The 19,202-nt window shown below is 37.3% G+C and overlaps 1 protein-coding gene across 2 annotated transcripts in view; it reads right to left on the bottom strand.

Annotated features, from left to right (window-relative positions):
• Window positions 1–19,202, bottom strand: part of FOXJ3 (forkhead box J3) — a 138,501-nt gene that overhangs the window by 12,874 nt on the left and 106,425 nt on the right. For both annotated transcript variants that reach the window (XM_077752010.1, XM_077752009.1), the window contains 5 exons: window positions 15,677–15,805; window positions 12,334–12,508; window positions 9,040–9,456; window positions 5,213–5,314; window positions 4,633–4,824 (listed from right to left, as the gene is read on the bottom strand). In XM_077752010.1, coding sequence (XP_077608136.1) covers window positions 4,633–4,824; window positions 5,213–5,314; window positions 9,040–9,456; window positions 12,334–12,508; window positions 15,677–15,805 — 1,015 coding nt within the window. The remainder of the gene's footprint in view (window positions 1–4,632; window positions 4,825–5,212; window positions 5,315–9,039; window positions 9,457–12,333; window positions 12,509–15,676; window positions 15,806–19,202) is intronic.

Genomic DNA, 19,202 nt, shown 5'->3' on the forward strand with positions numbered 1-19,202 from the left:
ACAAAAAGAGAACAGAATAAATCCAAAGCTAGCAGAAAGTAGGAAATCATGAAGATTAAAGCAGAGATAAATACAGAACAAATAAAATCAGGTATGAAAGTAGTGACATTAAAACTGATAAAAAATGGGGCACCTGGGCGGCTCAGTCAGTTAAGCATCCGACTTTGGCTCAGGTTATAATCTCACAGTTTGAGTTCCAGCCCCATGTTGGGCTCTGTGTTGACAGCTCAGAGCTTGGAGCCTGCTTCAGATTCTGTGTCTCCCTCTCTCTCTGCCCTTCCCCACTCGTGCTCTCTCTCTCAAAAATAAAATAAACATTAAAAAAATTAATAAAACTGATTAAAAAAACCAGGATCATATGAGAGTACTATGAACAACTGGACACTAATATATTGGATAACCTGGATGAAATGAACAAATTCCTAGAACACAAAAGCCACCAAGACTAAATCACAAAGAAACAGAAAATCTGAATACACCTAAAACTAACTAAGATTTTATCAGTTAATCAAAAATCTATCAGCAAAGAAAAACCCTAGACCTGACGGCTTTACTGGTGAATTATACCAAACATTTAAAGAAGAACTAACACCAATCCTTCTCAAACTTTTCCAAAAAACTAAAGGAAGTACTTCCTAACTCCTCCTATGAGACCAAAATTAGCCCAATACCAAAGCGAGACAAAGACACCTACAAGGAAACTACAGACAAATATCCGTTATGAACAGTGATCCAAAAATCCTAAACAAATACTAGCAAAATTAATTCAATACCATATTAGAAGGGTTAAACACCATGACCAAATGAGATTTACAAATGGAACATAAAAGGATAGTCCAACATATGAAAACTGATCAACGCACACTAACAGAATGAAGGAGGTGGGGAATAAACCTACGTGCTCATCTCAGTTGATGCAGAAAAAGTAAATGACAAAAGTTCATAATAAAAACACAGAGCAGGAACAGAAGGAAACTACTTTAACATAATAAATGCCATATGTGGAAATCCCACAGCAAACATCATGCTCAATGATGAAAGACTTGAAAACTTTTCTTCTAAGATCATGAATCAGCAAAGATGTCTACTTTTACCACTTCTATTCATCATTCTATTGGGAGTTCTAGCGAAAACAATTAGGCAAGAAAGAGAAATAAAAGGCATCAAAATCAGGAAGGAAAGAGTATATTTACCGCTGCTCACAGATAAGATCTTATATGTAAAAACCTCCAAAGTTTCCACCCCCAAAGTAAGCAAACTGTCAGAATAAGTAAATTCAGCAAAGTAGAGAATACAAAGCCAACATGCAAAAATCAGTTCCATTTTTACACAATGAGCAACCTGAAAACGAAATTACGGGAATAAGTCCATTTACAATGGCATAAAAAATACTTAGGAATCAACTTAATTACAGAAGTTTAAGACTTGTACAATAAAAACTACAAAAACACTGCTGAAGGAAAACTCAAGATGACATAAATTAAATAGAAACATATCTCATATGCACAGACTGGAAGACAATACTGCTGAAATGTCAATCCTATCCAAAGTGATCTACAGAGTCAATGTAATCCCTATCAAAAATTCCAGTGGGTTTTTTTGGGGGGGAGGGCAAAAACAGAAAATCTCATCCTAAAATGTATAGGGAATCTCAAGAGACCCTTAAAAAAACTATCTTGAACAACAAAGCCGGCAGACTCACACTTCCTGATTTCAAAACTTACTACAAAAATATAGTAGCTGAAATAATGTAGTACTGGTATAAAGACAAATACACTAAGAACACTGGAAGAGAACAGAGAACCCGGGAACGAACTCTTGCATGTATAGTCAAATGATTTTTTTTAAGTTTGTTTATTTATTTTGAGAGGGGGTGGGGGAGGAGCGGAGAGAGAGGGAGAAAGAATCCCATGTGGGCCCTGTGTTGTCAGTGTGGAGCCCAGTGTGGGCTTGAACCCATGAACCGTGAAATCATGACCTGAGCTGAAACCAAGAGTCAGACGCCCAACTGAGTGAGCTACCCAGACACCCCTGGTCAAATGATTTTTGACTAAAGTGTAAGACCATTCTATGGGGGAAAGACAGTCTTTTCAGCTAGGAAAAGAGTGGATATACATATGCAAAAGGATGAAACTGGATCCTTATCTAACACCATACACAAAAATTAACTCAAAACGAGTCAAAAACTTAAATGCAAGACCTAAACTATAAAATTCTTGGACGAAAACATAGGGCAAGAGCTACATAATGTTGGATGTGGCAATAAGGACTTCTTGGATATAATACCAAAGTCATAAACAACAAAGGAAAAACAGATGAGTTGGACTCTATGAAAAATTTAAAAACTGTGCATCAAAAAGTACTATCAACACAATAAAAAGAACAAAACAGAAGAATAAAAGATTCGCAAATCGTGCACCTGATAAAGGGTTAATATCCAGAAATATAAAGAACTATTAAAAACAAAAACCACTAAAAATCTGGCAGCAAAAAAAACCACCCAATTAAAAAATGGATGAAGGACTTGAATAGTTCTCCAAAGAAGATACAATAAAGGCCAACAAGCAGATGAAAAGCTGCTCAGTATCACTAATTATCAACTAATGAAAATCAAAATTACAATGATACAACCTCACACCCAGTAAAATAGCTATTTTTTTAAAAAGAGGGAAAAAAAACCCCAGAAAATAGCAAATGTTGGAAAGGATGCAGAAAAACTGGAACCCTTGTGTACTGTTAGTGGGGTTGTAAAATGGTACAGCCACTGTGAGAAACAGCATGGTGGTTCCTCAAAAAATGAAACAGAATTACCGAAAGATCCAGCAATTCCAGACCTGGGTATATATCCAAAAGAACTGAAAGCAGGGCGTTGAAAAAATATCGGTACACTTGTGTTCACAGCAACATGATTCACAACAGCTAAAACATGAAAGCATCCCAAGTGTCCATCAACAGATGGATGGGTAAGCAAATGTGATGTATATATACAATGCAGCAGTAAACAGCCGTAAAAAGGAAGGAAATTCTAACAAATGCCACAATATGGATGAAGAGATGCTAAGTGAAATAAGCCAGTCACAAAATGACAAATACTGTATGATTTCACTTACATGAGTTACTTAGAGTAGTCAAAAATCAGAAACAGAAAGTAGAACAGTGGTTGCCAGGGCCTTGACAGGGGGTTGGGGGGTGGTTAGAATGTTGGTGGGGGGGCGGATATTGTTTAATGAGTACAGAATATCCACTTTACAAGATGGTAAGAGTTATGGGGATGGATAGTGCTGACAGTTGCACATTATGAATATATTTAATGCCACTGAACTATATTTAAGGATGACTGGGATGGTGAATTTTACATTATATTTTACAATAAAAAAATGTTTTTCATAGAGTATACATCAGGAAGATACCAAAAAGGAAGTGACAGAGTAAGAGACAGAGAGACAGCAAGGAGCTAAAGAGTTATCAAAAAATAAAGTTCAGTCATCAGGCACGTAGAGACACTCAACAAGTTCAGGTATATGTCAAGCACTGAATGAGGTTCTTGGATATAATTTATGAAATGAGTAAGTCATCAGAATCAAATGGCCACGGAGGGTTTCACGTTAGGTAAACTATTCAAATGGAAGCAGCACAGATGATGGAAGATTTCTACCAAAAGACACATAAATAAAGATTTCAGAAAAAGAAAGATACAGCCTGGCTGGGGATCTTAACAATATGGGAAGACCAAATATGTGAAATATGCTAGGATAATATCTGAAGGAAGCCCCTCAGGATAGAAGAGAGGACTTCTGGAGGCACCTGGGTGGCTAAGCTGGTTAAGCATCCAACTCTTGGTTTCAGCTCACGGCATGGTCTCACAGTTTGGTAGGTTCAAGTCCTACACTGGGCTCTGGGCAGACAGTGCAGAGTCTGTTTGGGATTCTCTCTCTTTCTCTCTCCCTCGCTCTCTGCCCCTCCCCAACTTGCACTGTCTCTGTCTCTCTCAAAATAAAAAATAAACTTAAAAAAAATAAAAAGAAAAGAAAGAACTTTTAAAAAATGCATCAAATATAAAACCAAAATAACAAACAGAAAAAGAATTCAACTTGGAGATAAAAGGTAGAAAGAAATTAAAATGAAGAAAGAACTTGGATACTACACACCTACAGAATGGAATATTGAGCAAAGAGAAGGCACTGCAATCAGAGATGGCTACAAAGGTAAAAGAAAAGGAAGAAAGTGAGATGAAAAACACAAAGCACATATTTTGAGTCAAGAGTAAAACACCAATGAGACTATTGACCATTATGTGCTCTTCAAGTAAACTTTGAACTTTAAATCTTAACATTCTAAAAATATATCTTTAAAACATTTATTTCTTGTTTGAGAACTTGAAAGGTTAAAAGATCACAAAGGAAAGTCAATTGTAAACAATAAAAGGATCATATAAATGACAAAAATATAGTCTCTTTATCTCAATTTTTCTAAAATATACCTTAAATACACATATTATTTGAGTTCATGTCATTTCTTAAAAATAAAGAGAAGCAAACAGATCATTGTCACCATTAACAACATACCAAGTTGCCTCACTTACTGGATTTCACACAAATAAGAGAGAAAACCAAAAAGATATTAAATCCATACCTGTTCCAATGTGTTGGGAAGGTTTTGTTGGATGCATGGCACCATGGCAGACATTTTGCTGAACGTTACTCTGTGAGTGGATAAGGCCAGTTTGTGTAAAGAACTGATTAAGAGAAGAACAGAGATCAGCAAACTGAACCTGATCCAAAGACCAGTTCTTGAGATCTGCCTGTCTCATACTCTCCATCAAACCTATGAGAAAAGCATTAGAAGTACAGTTAGCATAGTCTGTTCTGCAAACATTGCAAGGAAAATAACAGGACACATTTTTTTTCAGCCCTCAAAATTTCCACCGGTAGTGATTTTCCCATGCAATGAAATATTACATTTAAAAATTATTCAAAGCCTAATTACTTCTAAATGTAGCCAAAATTCGTTCAGAACTCTTGTCTGACCCTCTGCTATATCAACTGACTAAAAGACTTAATTATGAATTTTGCAGAATTTTTAAGCATACTACCAACTGCAAAAGAAACACTATATTAGGAGATATTTATTTCTACCACGGAGAAAATTATACCTATGGGAGAAAACGGGATCACGTGTATTTGGTTATATGTCAAAAAGAACCAATACTCACCTTGGAACTGTGAAAGGTCTACATCCGACCAATTAACACTGCTGGCAATTCGACAACTTTCTTTGAGCATATCAAGTGTTGCATACCAATCATTCGAAACACCTATAAAAATAATATTGACAATACCATAAATCTTGGATAGTGAAAGTGTGAAGTTTATGGTAAGAGGAGGACAATGAGCTGGGCTTATTCCTGACACTGGCAGATTCCTATCCAGGTTTACAAATGGATTCGCACACATTAATATCATGTATTGCTGGGGCAATCAGCTCTGTGAAACAGGCAGAGGGGTCTTATTTCTCTTCGTTTCATAAATAAAAAGAAAATGAACCCAGAGAGGTGGCATAACTTAGCAAGGTCACTATGAAGAATCCAAAACTTGAACCCGGTGCTTCTAAGCTGTAGTCTGACAGCTTACAAATTGCCCTATCACCTTATAATGTCAAACTTGATTAGTGCTCTTTACATTTGTACAGTACAAATGAATGACCAGGCACTTCAAGTCGTGTAAATCAATAATACATCCGCCCTCTCCACTATATGAAGTTCATTTTCCTGTCTTGTTATGACATTAAGAGGTATGTTCTTTATAACTCAGAGGTAGGTTCCCATTTAGAAGCAACACACAGTATAATTTAAAGCACTGACTTAATTGACTTAAGGGAGGTAAATGAGATTGTACAGCAAATGGACAGATTTCTTACAGTGCAACCTTAGGAGAGAGAAACACCTTAACACAATCCTCCTGGCAAAGCAGCAAAACAAAGGGCTGAGACCTCTCTAAAATGCTGATGAATCCAAACCAGGTCATTTCTAGTCAGAACAGTGTGCTCTGATGTGACACCAAGAGGAGGGTTAAGACCCCACAGTCTGTATGTCAGCTAAGTGGTTACCACTTAGGGGCATGGGGCAAGAACTACCCTCAATGAGACAGCGCTGAGTAGAAGAAAATCCTCCAGTGACTGCTGCATAAATTATTGTTATCAGAACCACCCGAGGATAGATAAAGGTTAAGAACTAGTAAAAAGGATTTTTTTTTTTTTTTTTTTTTTTTTTTTATAACACAATATTTTTGTACTTTTTTATGTCCTTCNGTTTTTTTCAAATACACAATGAACCAGAGACAACATGACTCTGCCTTTAGGCAACTCACAACTTAGCAAGAAATTTGCTGGGGAAAAATAATGTCCCAAGTGAGCCACAAACATTCAAGTCCATCAGACTGTCAAGTCCATGACCTATAATAAATGCTGACTTGGCAACACAAAGCAATCTCTGCAAGAGAGAGTGGCTAGGCAAACCCTACCCACTCAGTAAATGTTTACTGATTTTAGCTCTTTTGGAATTACTGGTGTTACAATCTTTCAAGTCCTGACAAGCCATGATATAAATTCCAATTCTACCACTTATTAGCTCTGATCTCAAGCAAACTACTTAATTGTTTTGGAGTTACACTTTTCCAGTCTATTAAATGTGGTAATTCATACTTGAATTGGGAAGATAATATGAGATAATGTATCTAAACTGCCTATCACATAATGGGAACTCAAACAAGTGTTAGTTTCTTCCATTCCTTCCCTATTTAAGAAAACCTGCTTAGTCTCATCTTATAAACGACAAATTTTTAATTCAGAGGGATTATTATCATAGCCAAAACAATAATTCCTAACACCCCCAGCTGAACAGCTATTCTTTTGTGGCAAGCAACCAATGGTATAACAACAGGCCACTAAGACTACATGATAGAGTGTTTTCAGCTGTAATCGTACTTTTTTCTCTCCAGCAATCATTAAAGAAAGGTATGACCAGAGCATCAGGCTTCTACTGATATCAAATCTCTACAATCATTAGTCAGTCCTTAAAATCATATTAAAAATGAGGTGCCTGGGTGACTCAGTCAGTTAAGCATCCAAATCTTGATTTCACCTCAGGTTACAATCCCAGGGTCACGGGATCAAGCAAGCCCCCTATCAGGCTCCATGCTGAGTGTGAAGCCTGCTTAAGATTCTCATTCTCTCCCCTCCTCCCACTATCTGCCCTTCCCCCCACCCCCAGCATGCTCTCTAAAATAATTTTTTTTTAAGTCTTTAAAAAAATCATATTAAGAACAAGCTTAACTTTCTGAAGAGTGTACTGACATTAAAAGGTAGGCAAGTGTAAGTGAAATAAGTCAGAGAAAGCCATGTATCATAAGACCTCACTTATATGTGGAATCTGAATACACAAAACAGGTTGGGGTGCAAAATGGGTGAAGAGAAGTAGGAGGTACAACAGACTTCTAGTTATGGCATGAGTATGTCACAGGGATGAAAGGTACAGCACAAGAAATACAGTCAATGGTACTATAATAGCACTGTATGGTGGACAGATGGTAGCTTACTTGTGGACACAGCACAACATATAGAGTTGTTGAATCACTGTGTGGTACAACTAAAACTAATGTAACATGGTGCACGAACTACAAGTTCAATAAAAAAAATTTTTTTTAAGGTGGGCAACAGTGACTAAAACTAAGAGTTACTAAAGAGGGCTATATTTATACCTTTTTTTCTAGGCATAAACCTAAAAATAATTTCAAGATGTTTTAGATTTTCCATCAAGGAAAGAACTATACCCAATTTTCAACTTTATTCTAGAACCTACTTAGTTATTAACTGGGAAAACAAACCAAACCGTGAAAAGGAACTTATTAAATTTCAGCTACTCTGATATGCATTTTTGTATCTTATTTAATTCTTCCCCCAAATTATATTTTTTTGACTTTGTAAAAAAGGAAACCATTTCATAAAAACTTAAGCTTTATAGCAAAGTCAGAATATAAGAGACAGTATACATGATCTAAAGGTCATTTCTCCCTCAACAGATTTTTAATTGCCTGAAATAATGATCAATTTCTAACTGTTAAGGACTAGCACCTTCTAGCATTTAGAAACGGTCCCTCCAGGATAAAAATCTCATCAGTGATTGGGTCGGTAAGTGGACAGCCAGGCAAGCTGAGGGAAGGATCTGTACTCTGCAAAACTCCAGAGGGCCCCATTCACCTTGCAGTCTATGTCTGTACACCCTTGGGTGTGCTGCAGTGCAGATGCCTCGTCTGTGAGCGGTGTCAATTAAGCATCTCACCAGAAATGATCACGACGGATCTTAAGAGCAAGAGATTTTTTTTTTAAATGAGGATGTGAAGAATGTTTTCTTCCTTTGCCATCTATCTTTTTAAAATAAGATACTTGGCAGGAATAAGTGAAGAAAGGAAGAGTGGGAACATTCTCTGAGCCCTTAAAGGCTAGGAACCAGACGAGGCATTTCCTATTTGTATTCTCAATGCAATCCTCATATCAACACTACGTTATCAGGGTACTTTAGCTCCATATTTATAGATGAGAAAATAAGAAGACTAAAAGAAGCAATGCACAAAAACCATAAGATCCATAATGAGGATTCAAATACAGGTTTTTCTGACACAAATCCATACTCTTTCTTCTATATCACATTGAATCACAACAGATTGCAGACAGACTGTGCTATGTGTCCCATTCTTCTCTCAAATGCTCACAAAAACACTTATTTTCCAGAAGAGCAAAACAAGAGTTAAAACCAAAACCTACAAGGTTGCTGAGCCTGCCTATGTTGTCACAGTAAGTTTTAATCACGAAAATCTGATCCAATGTATGGACTGAAGGAGTTACAACTATAGGATTGCAGCAAGGAAACACAAAAGGAGAAGAGAGGAGAAGAGTTTTGGTAGTAACTGTATATAAGCCCCAGATAACAAAGAACATATCCTAATTCACAGTTAGCCAAACACAAATCAGGAGACACCAACTTACCAGAATTACAGGATACCTGTTGTGGGGGTGGTGGCGCCTGATGTGCTAACGGCTGATGTTGATGGTTCGGATGGTGCTGCACGTGTTGATGTGGAGAAGGGTGCTGGGGGTGAGGGGGCTGGAGCTGGCTGTGTTGCTGAGGGTGCGATGCTGGGTGCTGGGGACGCTGTGGATGCTGGGGTAAACCATGAGGTCGGTGGGATGGGTGTGGAGACGGCTGTGTATGCATCTGGGAGTGGGGCAGTGAGACCTGTGCGACTGAATTACTGCCCGTGGTGCTGAGGCCACCGCCATGATTGTTGGACAGGTTGCTCTGGTTGCTGTGTGGGTGAGAGCTCACTGTGCTGCTAGGAGAGTGCTGATATGGACACGAGCTGTGGGACTGCTGGGAAGATTCAGAAGGGATGGTCATCAAACCTAGACACAGAGAAGCAAGAGCATTCAGGGTCAGACGTCAGTTATATTTCGTGGCAGACATTTACAAAATTATTTACAGAGCAGAGGTACACATCCTCAGGAAGCAATGCTAGTTGGGTTTAAAAAACGTTGATGGAACATCCACTGTACACCAGACTCTGGAATCACTGAGAAGAGTTAAGAAACCCCAGGCTCTGCCCTTGAGTAGCCCATGGTCTAGGAGAAGGGACAGACATTCAAGGAGATTATGTCCAATAATGTAAGTACTAAGGCAGAAGTATACAGAGGGCACAGAGGAATTCTGCCTCTTGCCTATTCAGTTAGGAAGGGGCTGGAGATATGGAAAAGCTGTCCTTAAAAAGGTAGTGTCTGAGCTAAAGTCTTGAAAGATTCAGTAAATGTTAGGGGAAAAGTGGGGAAAGTGTTAGGTCACATTCAGGACGGTTCTCTACAGGCCTGAAGAACAAAGGCTTTGACAGAGGTAGAGAGGAGAAATAAGGCCCAGTTATTTCTGAATTCTCTGACTACTCAAAAACTTTGAAGTCAAAGGTGGACAGAATTCTTAAAACTAAGAGAAACAAAACAGCCACCTCTACTGCTTCTTCATTTGGCTTATGGAGTATTCTTGAGACACGTACACTTTAGGGATTAAGACTGCATAATTTATAGCACTGGAAAGTAAGGATTCAAGTTTCTGTACTGCCATCTGAATGCCTGGTAACTTCAAAAAATTATTAACCTCTGCAAGCCACAATTACCTCAATTATAGATGGGTATGATATAGTTATTTCACAAAACTGTTATGAGGATTAAATGCCATGGTGCAAATGAGCTCAGTAAATGTTAGCTGCTACGATGATAATTATTAGGCCAGAAGCGCCGAATGTTAAGAATAATGTACTTTTGGTTTGCAGGTAGACATTCATTTTAAGAAATCTTATCACAATATTTCGTTCTACATAACCAGGCTACTTTCATATCCCAAAGGATGGCACATAGAACATTTTACTGAACCAAACACAAAAAAAATTAAATGAAAAATAAAATCTTGAAGCGTAGTGTCAGTCAATAAAAGAATCAAACCTCTTAAACAAAAATGGTATTATTCTCATAGTTCCCATTAATAGTAAAATTGCATTAGGGGCAGCTGGGTGACTCAGTCAGTTAAGTATCTGACTCTTGATTCAGCTCAGGTCATGATCTCACGGTTCATGGGTTCGAGCCACGTATTGGGTTCTGTGCTAACAGTGTGGAGCCTGCGTGGGATTCTCTCTCTCCCTCTCTGCCCACCCTTGCTCTCTTTCTCTCTCTCAAAAACTAAAAAAACTTTTTAAAAATAGTAAAATTGCATTAGAGTACATTGTAAGATAACCTTGAAGCCTAACAAATTAAGATTTTATAGATGGAAGAGTTAAATTCTTGCCTTGGCCCTGGAAAACTGTCATTTATAGGGAATCTACAAGGTTATTACTGTAACATGAAAGAAAGCAGTTATTTCATTATCTATTTCCAATAACATCCTACCATTTTAAAAGGAAACTCAGATATGATCTATCTATACCATCTTCAATCTCAAACTGTCTTTAAAATAAAATGTAATTAGTGTGATGAAATATCATTAGGGGCTTCAGAAATTGTTGCCATTGCTATTTCAAAGCCAGTATTTTTCTTGTTGTTGTTGTTGCTTTTTAATGTTTATTTTTGAGAGAGACAGAGTGTGAGTGGGGGAGGAAGAGAGACAGAGGGAGACACAGAATCTGAAGCAGGCTCTAAGCTCCAAGCTGTCAGCACAGAGCCCGAAGCGGGACAAAGTCAGTATTTTTGAATATGATCACCACAGCTAGATCTGCTTAGCAAGGTCTTGTATTATTAGTCCTTTTTGTACTTTTCTAGAAAGAAAATTTAAAATCAAATTTGAGAAAAATACATGAATCTTACCTTAACCAGAAAAACCAACTTCCTGTACAAGTTACTGATATTCATTGATGTATATAACATTAACTTTCACAGTATCTGACAATAATAATTATTAAAATGTAAACTATAAACAGGGATTTTTGTCTGTATTATTCACTGCTGTGAACAGGTAAGCTCTCTGAGTCGGGGTAGAAATAATCTGCCAAACGGAGCAATTAGGAAGTACTTTAATAGTAGACTTCCCAACAATTTCTGACTAGTAGTTTATGGGGGAGGACAATGCAACATCTTAATCCTATCACATGACTCTGACTAAAATTAAACCAGCAGCTAAAGGACAGTAACACATACCAGCAACAATCTAGCATTTGACTGAGATGCAACCAAAATCACTTTCAGTACTAAAATATGATTTAAGTATGTTGTGTAAAATGGTGACCGAATAGTGTTCACTTCTAAGTGCCATGCATGAAACTGAAAATTTGGTGCCACCATATTCCAACAGCTACCTCTTTGCTAATAAAGGTACAGAAAGGCAAGGCACATCTATTCTTGTAATGCAACATTTACCACTCTCCCATGCCAGACACTAATTAACCCTGTGGCAGCCTCCCCCACAGGGCACAGATGCAGTGTCAGAACTCTTAATACAGTTCTCCTCCAGGACACCACTAGGAAGTGAAGTAAGTACGCAAGATGAAACTGATCTGCATTCTTGTGCTATTATATAAATATATACAAGGCACAGTAAAGGCGCAAAGAATATTCAATCTTGATCAAGATGATATTGTTCAATGATTAAAGAAATGTAACAGCTATGTGAAAATAATCCTAAAAAAGATTTTTTAGTAAAAATTTACTGTATAAAAAAGGTATTTTAAAAATACCTGAAACTAATAAGATATGTATGTCAATTACACTTCGATAAAACAACTCCCACCCCCAAGAAAACAAACTCACCTTGTTGACTAAGTGACTGCTCAAAAACTGACTTATAAAGGCTCCGAAATGAGGCACTGAGATCTTCAAAATTATACTCTGAGAAGAGCAGTTGTTTGTCTCGTTCGGGAAGGTTGTACTGTGGCTGCTGTTGAGGAGTTAATGACTGAGAGACTGGTTCTGGGTGGTTTGTCACCTAACATTAAAAGAAAATACCACTAATTTAGCAGCTCTATATATCAACATTGGTTTGTTACATAAAATACAGGACTGAAAATATTTGAATATTGTCCCTGTCCTTGGTTTCCCATTCTCTGTTAAGATGGGTACACATAAAGGACAAGACCGCAAAATTGTTAACTTGGATTTTAAAGAACCATAGAAATCTAGTCTAATCCCCACATTTCACAAAAGAGTAAAAGAGTTCAGAGAAGTTAAAAAGAGTTCAGATCATACTAATAAATGATGAGCTAGGCCTGGAACCCTTCCAGTTTTTGTAGAATCTTCATCTTGATTCTTCTGAAGCAATTTCATCTCAAACTCCATTCTACTATGGTATTACTAACATTTCCCATTCATTTACTCAATTAATCTTTAAGAATTTAAACTCAAATACTGTTGAGTCAGGTTGTATGGCCTGCCCAAAGCAGCAAGGAGCTTCTATACACCTTACTCACCATTTCTAGAGAAAAAAAATTGAATGAAACTAAGGGGAAATAAGAAACGAAAGGTAACAGGTAAAGAAGATTCTGAGAAAAAAAGAGAATATAGCATGGCTCTGAGCTATGCAAAGAAAAAAACCACCATAAATACCTAAAATATAAGAATTATTGTTGAAGGCAGCACAACTAGAAATAAAACAAAAAATGATCAGCTGTCTCTCTTAAAGATTTTATCAAGGGGTAGTAAACTGCCATTTGTTTAGTGTTTTGAAAAATTAAGATAGGAACACTAAATTTATACAGCCATTCAAAATGATGCTTACAAGGGGCTGGCAATAACAGAAAAATAAGAGTTTTGTGTAGGGGAATGGCTCCACCACTGGCACGGGCACTCTGGCAGGATGACCGAAGCCATGGTGATTATCCTGGCACATGGAATACTGAGTGGTCTTATGAGGAACAAGTTCTCATCCATTTCTCATCTGCCTTGCTATTTTGTGGGAGGCAGCCATGGGGCAGTTTCTCATTCCCCTCTCTACCTTGCAGCAAGTTGCCAAGGGACAGTTTCTCATCTGCCTCCCTATTTCCCGTGAGGCAGAGGACTTTCTAGTTTACCCTCTTAGGGTACAGCTGCAAGTTATACAACTGCTTAGCTTCAGTATGTAATTTGTTCCTGCACTACAGTGACCCACCACTTGTGAAGTCTGTCACCTGCCCCCACCCCCCCCCGCGCCCCCGTGTGGTATCATCCTACAGACATATAGACATGTGACAAGCCCAACCAGCAGCTGGTGCTATACTGCTGCTTAAGGAGTGTTTGAGGACCACTTGATGTCTTGTTAAATGAAAAACAGCAGTCTAGGGGCACCCAGGTAGCTCAGCCAGTTAAGCATCCGACTCCTGATTTTGGCTCCAGTCATGATCTCACAGGTTGTGAGTTCAAGCTCTGCATCAGGATCTGTGCGAACAGTGCAGAGCCTGCTTGGGTTTCTCTGCCTCCCTCTCTCTGCCCCTCCCCTGCTCGCTATTTCTCTCTCTCAAAATAAATAAATGAACATTAAAAAAAAATAAGAGCAGTCTATAATGTCTGGCTTTTCATAGCAAAGTTTAACCCTCCTATGTGTACATAATAGACATGTTTGTTTTTTCTTCTGTCACCTAGTTCTACAAATTTAATTTTTTCCTATTTTATTTTGTGATACTATACTGTGTTCTTTGATTCTACTTGGTGTCAAGATTTTCTATATTCACATTATTTTAAAAGCAACTTAAAATCATCAAATCCTTGCTTAGTTTGCTTCAAGGCTCCAACTAATCCTTTTATATCATGATTTCATCATTGCTGAAGGCTTTAATTTTGCTCATCTCTTGATCAGCAAAGTAATGTTTTTTAGGAAGAGCACATGAAAACAAAGGTAAGATGCTTTTTAAGCTCTGTGTATCAAAGCATGTCTTTCTCCTGACTTTACGTAGGAATGCAAATTTAGCTATACTTAATCTAAACCTATTCCCTCAAAACTCTGTGAAGTATTCCATTTTCCTCTGATACTTAGCATTACAGAGAAGTATGATTTGCGTTTCTTTGAATATATCTTATTTCTTCTACCACAGTATTTATATTGATGATTACTTTTGAAATTTTAAAATGTGTCATGATGTGCATAGGTATAGGTTTTTTCCCATTAACTTTTCCTACCCTAGCTCAGTAACCTTTTTATAATCTCGATTTCTTCTGGAAACTGCTTCTATACTATTCTAGCTGTTTCTTCAGGGACACCTATAATTCTCAATTCTCCAGATCTAGTACCTTCTTTTACATAACTGTTACTCCATTATCTGTTCTGCATTCTGAATGTTATTTTCCCCAGAGCACTAATAACAGTTTTGCAGAACTATCTTTTGTTTTCCTACATTCAATGAGAATTTTAATTCTGCTCTCTCAGTTTGGTTTCCCAGGAGTTTTCTTCTTATTTCAGGTTCCCCCTAACCCTGTATATCTTTATCCTGTATAAAGTTTCGCCTATTTACTCAATCTGGAACAGAGATGACTTAGTAAGATCAAATTTAAACCGATGAACAGAGTAGTATACGGTTCTTGGGCTCTGTTCTGTCATCTTCTAGGGAGGACAGTTGCCAGATGATTTGAAAAGAGGTATCAAATAACACAAGGGTCATGTTCTTATAATAGGTAACAAAATCAGCACACACATGTCCCTTAATAGCATAGCTTTGTTTTCCAAACCAAAATTAAAACTATCAGGCTGCTTAACAACTGGGTACCAAGTCATCCTAACCTTTGTGATTTGTAGAATCCCCTTCTTGGATCTACACCTAGAAAACAAGGTGATATATACATCCTCTAAGCTCTTTTACCAAGGACTATAAGTATCAAGTATAGCTTTGCTAGAAGGAAGTACAATTTTTTTTCCTATTCCAATTACTGTTCACTTGGACAAGGAACAGATAAAGTAGACCAAAATAATAAAACATCGTACAACCATATATTTGTATCTAACCTGGTAAAATGTAAGTACCCAATTAAAACACTATCAAGGTAGGAATTTGCTCTACTCATCTAAGCTAAGGAACTGATTAGTGAAAAATACACACTTGCACTTTTTATTTGCACTTCAATGTCATTTGGTTTAGTTTTAATGACTAAAGGAGTATTTAACTATGATATTAACTTCACCAAGACTTACCGGTGTGTAACTGTGCACACTTCCAACACTGTTCAAATTAACAGATGCCAAACTCTGGTCTGAGAGACTGTTGTTAAGGCTACTGCGTGGGCTATCACTACCATCCTGATCAGTGTTGTACAATGTTACCTAGGAAAGAAAAAAATGTTTGCATAAGTAGTTCCCGCTGAAAAGAGTATTTTTTAAGCAACTCTACAAAAATACAATTAGGCTGGTATATGGCAGGAGAATAAAATGTTAGCAGTCTTTCCTTTGCTTCTTATCTACCCCAATTCCATGTCCTTCATTGCTAACTCCATGTTCACCGTGAAATAAATAATTTACGCTCAAACTGAAAAATATATCCTATCCAGAAGTACATAAATTCAATATATTTTCAGGTATAATTAGTTCATCAACATTTAATAAGGGGATTTTAGATTTTTACTGTTCAATATTTCTACACTGCATAAATTTATTTTTACTCAAGCCTTAAACAAAACTGTTATTCTCTTCTGTCAAAATCTTAGGCATCAGGACACCTGGGTGGCTCAGTGGATTGAGAGTCTAACTCCTGATCTCAGCTCAGGTCATGACGCCACATTTTCTGAGATTAAGCCCCATGCTGTTAGCACAGAGACTGCTTGGAATTCTCTTTCTCCCTATCTGCCCCTTCCCCACTTATGCACGCTCACATGCTCTCTATTTAAAAAAAAAAAAAAAAAAAAAAATAAAATATAAAAAAAAAAAAAAAAGGAACTTAAAAAAATTTTTTTTTGTTTTATTTATTTTTGAGACAGAGAGAGACCGAGCACGAGTGGGGGAGGGGCAGAGAGAGAGAGAGGGAGACACAGAATCTGAAGCAGGCTCCAGGCTTGGAGCTGTCAGCACAGAACCCCATGCAGGGCTTAAACCTACTAACCGTGAGATCATGACCTGAGCCGAAGTCAGACACTTAACCAACTGAGCCACCAAGGCACCCAACAAAAAAGGATTTTTAAAAATCATAGGCATCATGGCGGTTATATTATTGAAAACTGGAAACTCAACAGCCTAACACATTTGCAAAATCATAGGCATGTGATCTAATTTTTTAAATTAACAAGATGCTAACATATACATTAGATGTAAAGGCCTATAAATCAAACTGTTAGCAATAGCTAACTAGCAGGGGGCTGGGTATTCCTGAAGACTTATCACTGATATTTTTACAATGCTCATTTGTTTATAATAAGCATGATAATTCCTAATTAGAAACAAATAAAAATGAGATTAAAAATTTTTTTAATGTTTTATTTATTTCTGAGAGAGAGCGAGCGAGGGAGCGAGCGAGCAGGAGGGAGGGAGGGAGGGAGGGAAGGAGACAGCATGAGCAGGGGACGGTCCGAGAGAGGGAGATACAGAATCTGAAACAAGCTCCAGGCTCTGAGCTGGCTGTCAGCACAGAGCCCGACGCGGGGCTCGAATTCATGAACCGTGAGATCATGACCTGAGCCGAAGTCGGATGCTTAACCGACTGAGTCACCCAGGTGCCCCAAAATAAGATTTTTTAAAACAGCTAACTAGCCTAATTATCCTTCAAGGTTCTATTCAGATGCTACTACCAACTATCCTTTCTATGCTCCTATTGCCATGGGCACAATACATTTAGCTTTGTGGTATAAGTACTTTTTATCAAATTTTCATCCACTATTAGACTGTTAGCTCCTTGACTCCCCAATAATTAGTCACAACCAACACAGTGCTTTCTACTCAGTATACAATTAATAAATATTTGCTGATTTAATAACCAATTGACCTTTCACCACCTTCTGTTTGTGCTAAAAATGCAGTCATGCTAAATGCTACAAACATTTGCCAAGAGGCCAAATATGTAGAAAACTGGGCATGTATGCCACTATACGTAAGGCAAAACCAATTGCTCCCCTTTCATATCCGCTAGGAACAATTATATGCCTAGGAACTAAATAGGAAAAAGAATATAAGAAAAACTAAGAGGAAATAAAGGCAACCCTGGCAAATATTTTTCTGATGAATACTTCCAATATAAATTTCATTTAAAAAAAAAAATCAACCTTACAGGCTCCTAGCCCAACAAATTACAAGCATCCTATGGTAATTTTCTTAGCCATTCACTCTGTCCTGTCTATGCTCAGTTACCTATCATTCAAGTCGGAAATCTTGGACAAAATCTTATTTGGAAGGAGGATCAACATTTTTATTAAAATATAACACATACGCAGAGTAAGGTGCACAAATTACTAATTACAAAATGGGTTGATTATGTAATCACTACCCAAACAAAGTAAAGAACAGTTCTCAAACTCTGATCTCAGAACACTTTTGCAGTCTTAAAAATTGGAGAGTCAAGGAGCTTTGTGTTTGTGCTGATATATCTATTAATAATTGGCATATTTTTTATTAAAGAACATTTTTTATTAATTTAAGGAAAACAATTATAACCCAACTAAGCATTACCATAAGAAATATTTTCTCCCAATAAAGAAATACAATTAGAAGGGTTCCTTTAGTTTTACATTATTGTGAATCTCCATGCCTGGCTTAACACGAAACCACGAAATTCTCTTTTCTGCTACAATAAGTTGTTTAGGTGGAACTATAGAAAGAAAGTCCAGAATCACATATATATATATATATATATATATATATATATATATATTTGGAAAAGGAAAGAATATTTTAACAGACTTTCAGATCACTGTGGATGGTCTTTTTTGATCCTATGCCAAAACATGACAAGTGACAATTTTTTAAAGATTAGTTGCAATGTGGATCTGAAAACATATCAATAAAGTTTTTATACTCTGATAAAGTTTACTGTTTGACCCTGTACTGTGCATGGATCATTCATCCATGTATGATTTTATAACATGATACACTGCCATTTGAAAAATACTGGTTCACTGTTATACAGATCTTCTAAAAACGAACATGTTTCATTATACAACATCAAAACATACTTGCTAACATCACCAATGATCTCATTAGAAACCTTTTCAAAGACTACTTATCAGACTCACTGTGGTGGATACAAGTTTTCCAATCTTCTACTTTTTGCTTAAAAACTCAAATTTTATCATTGGCAAAGGATACTACTGCCAGTGGTTTTCCTTGAGGTGATGAATTCACTCTGTTCATTATCAAGAAAACATCTGCCAAATACCCAAATCTGAATAATCAGTGTCAACTCTTCTTTCAAGTAAAAACAATGACTGAGGGACACAGGGGTGGCTCCGTCCAACTCTTGATTTAGGCTCAGGTCATGATTCCAGGGTCATGGAATTAAGCCCAGCATGTGGCTTAAGCCACTACACTCAGTGCAGAGCCTGTTTGGGATTTTCTCCCTCTCTCTCCCTCTGCCCCTCTCCCCCAACTCTAAGAACAAACCAAACAAACAAAGAACAAAACAAAGATAATACTATGATCCATGAACAAAGCAGCTGGCTCCATATCCACCTCAAACTACCACACAAGACAAACTGCTCTTCTGTGAAGCAGCCACTATACAGATAGGTACTTCAGCAAA

This window comes from Crocuta crocuta, unplaced genomic scaffold (assembly GCF_008692635.1).
Source record: "Crocuta crocuta isolate KB4526 unplaced genomic scaffold, BGI_CrCroc_1.0 scaffold367, whole genome shotgun sequence".
NCBI classification, from domain to species: domain Eukaryota; kingdom Metazoa; phylum Chordata; class Mammalia; order Carnivora; family Hyaenidae; genus Crocuta; species Crocuta crocuta.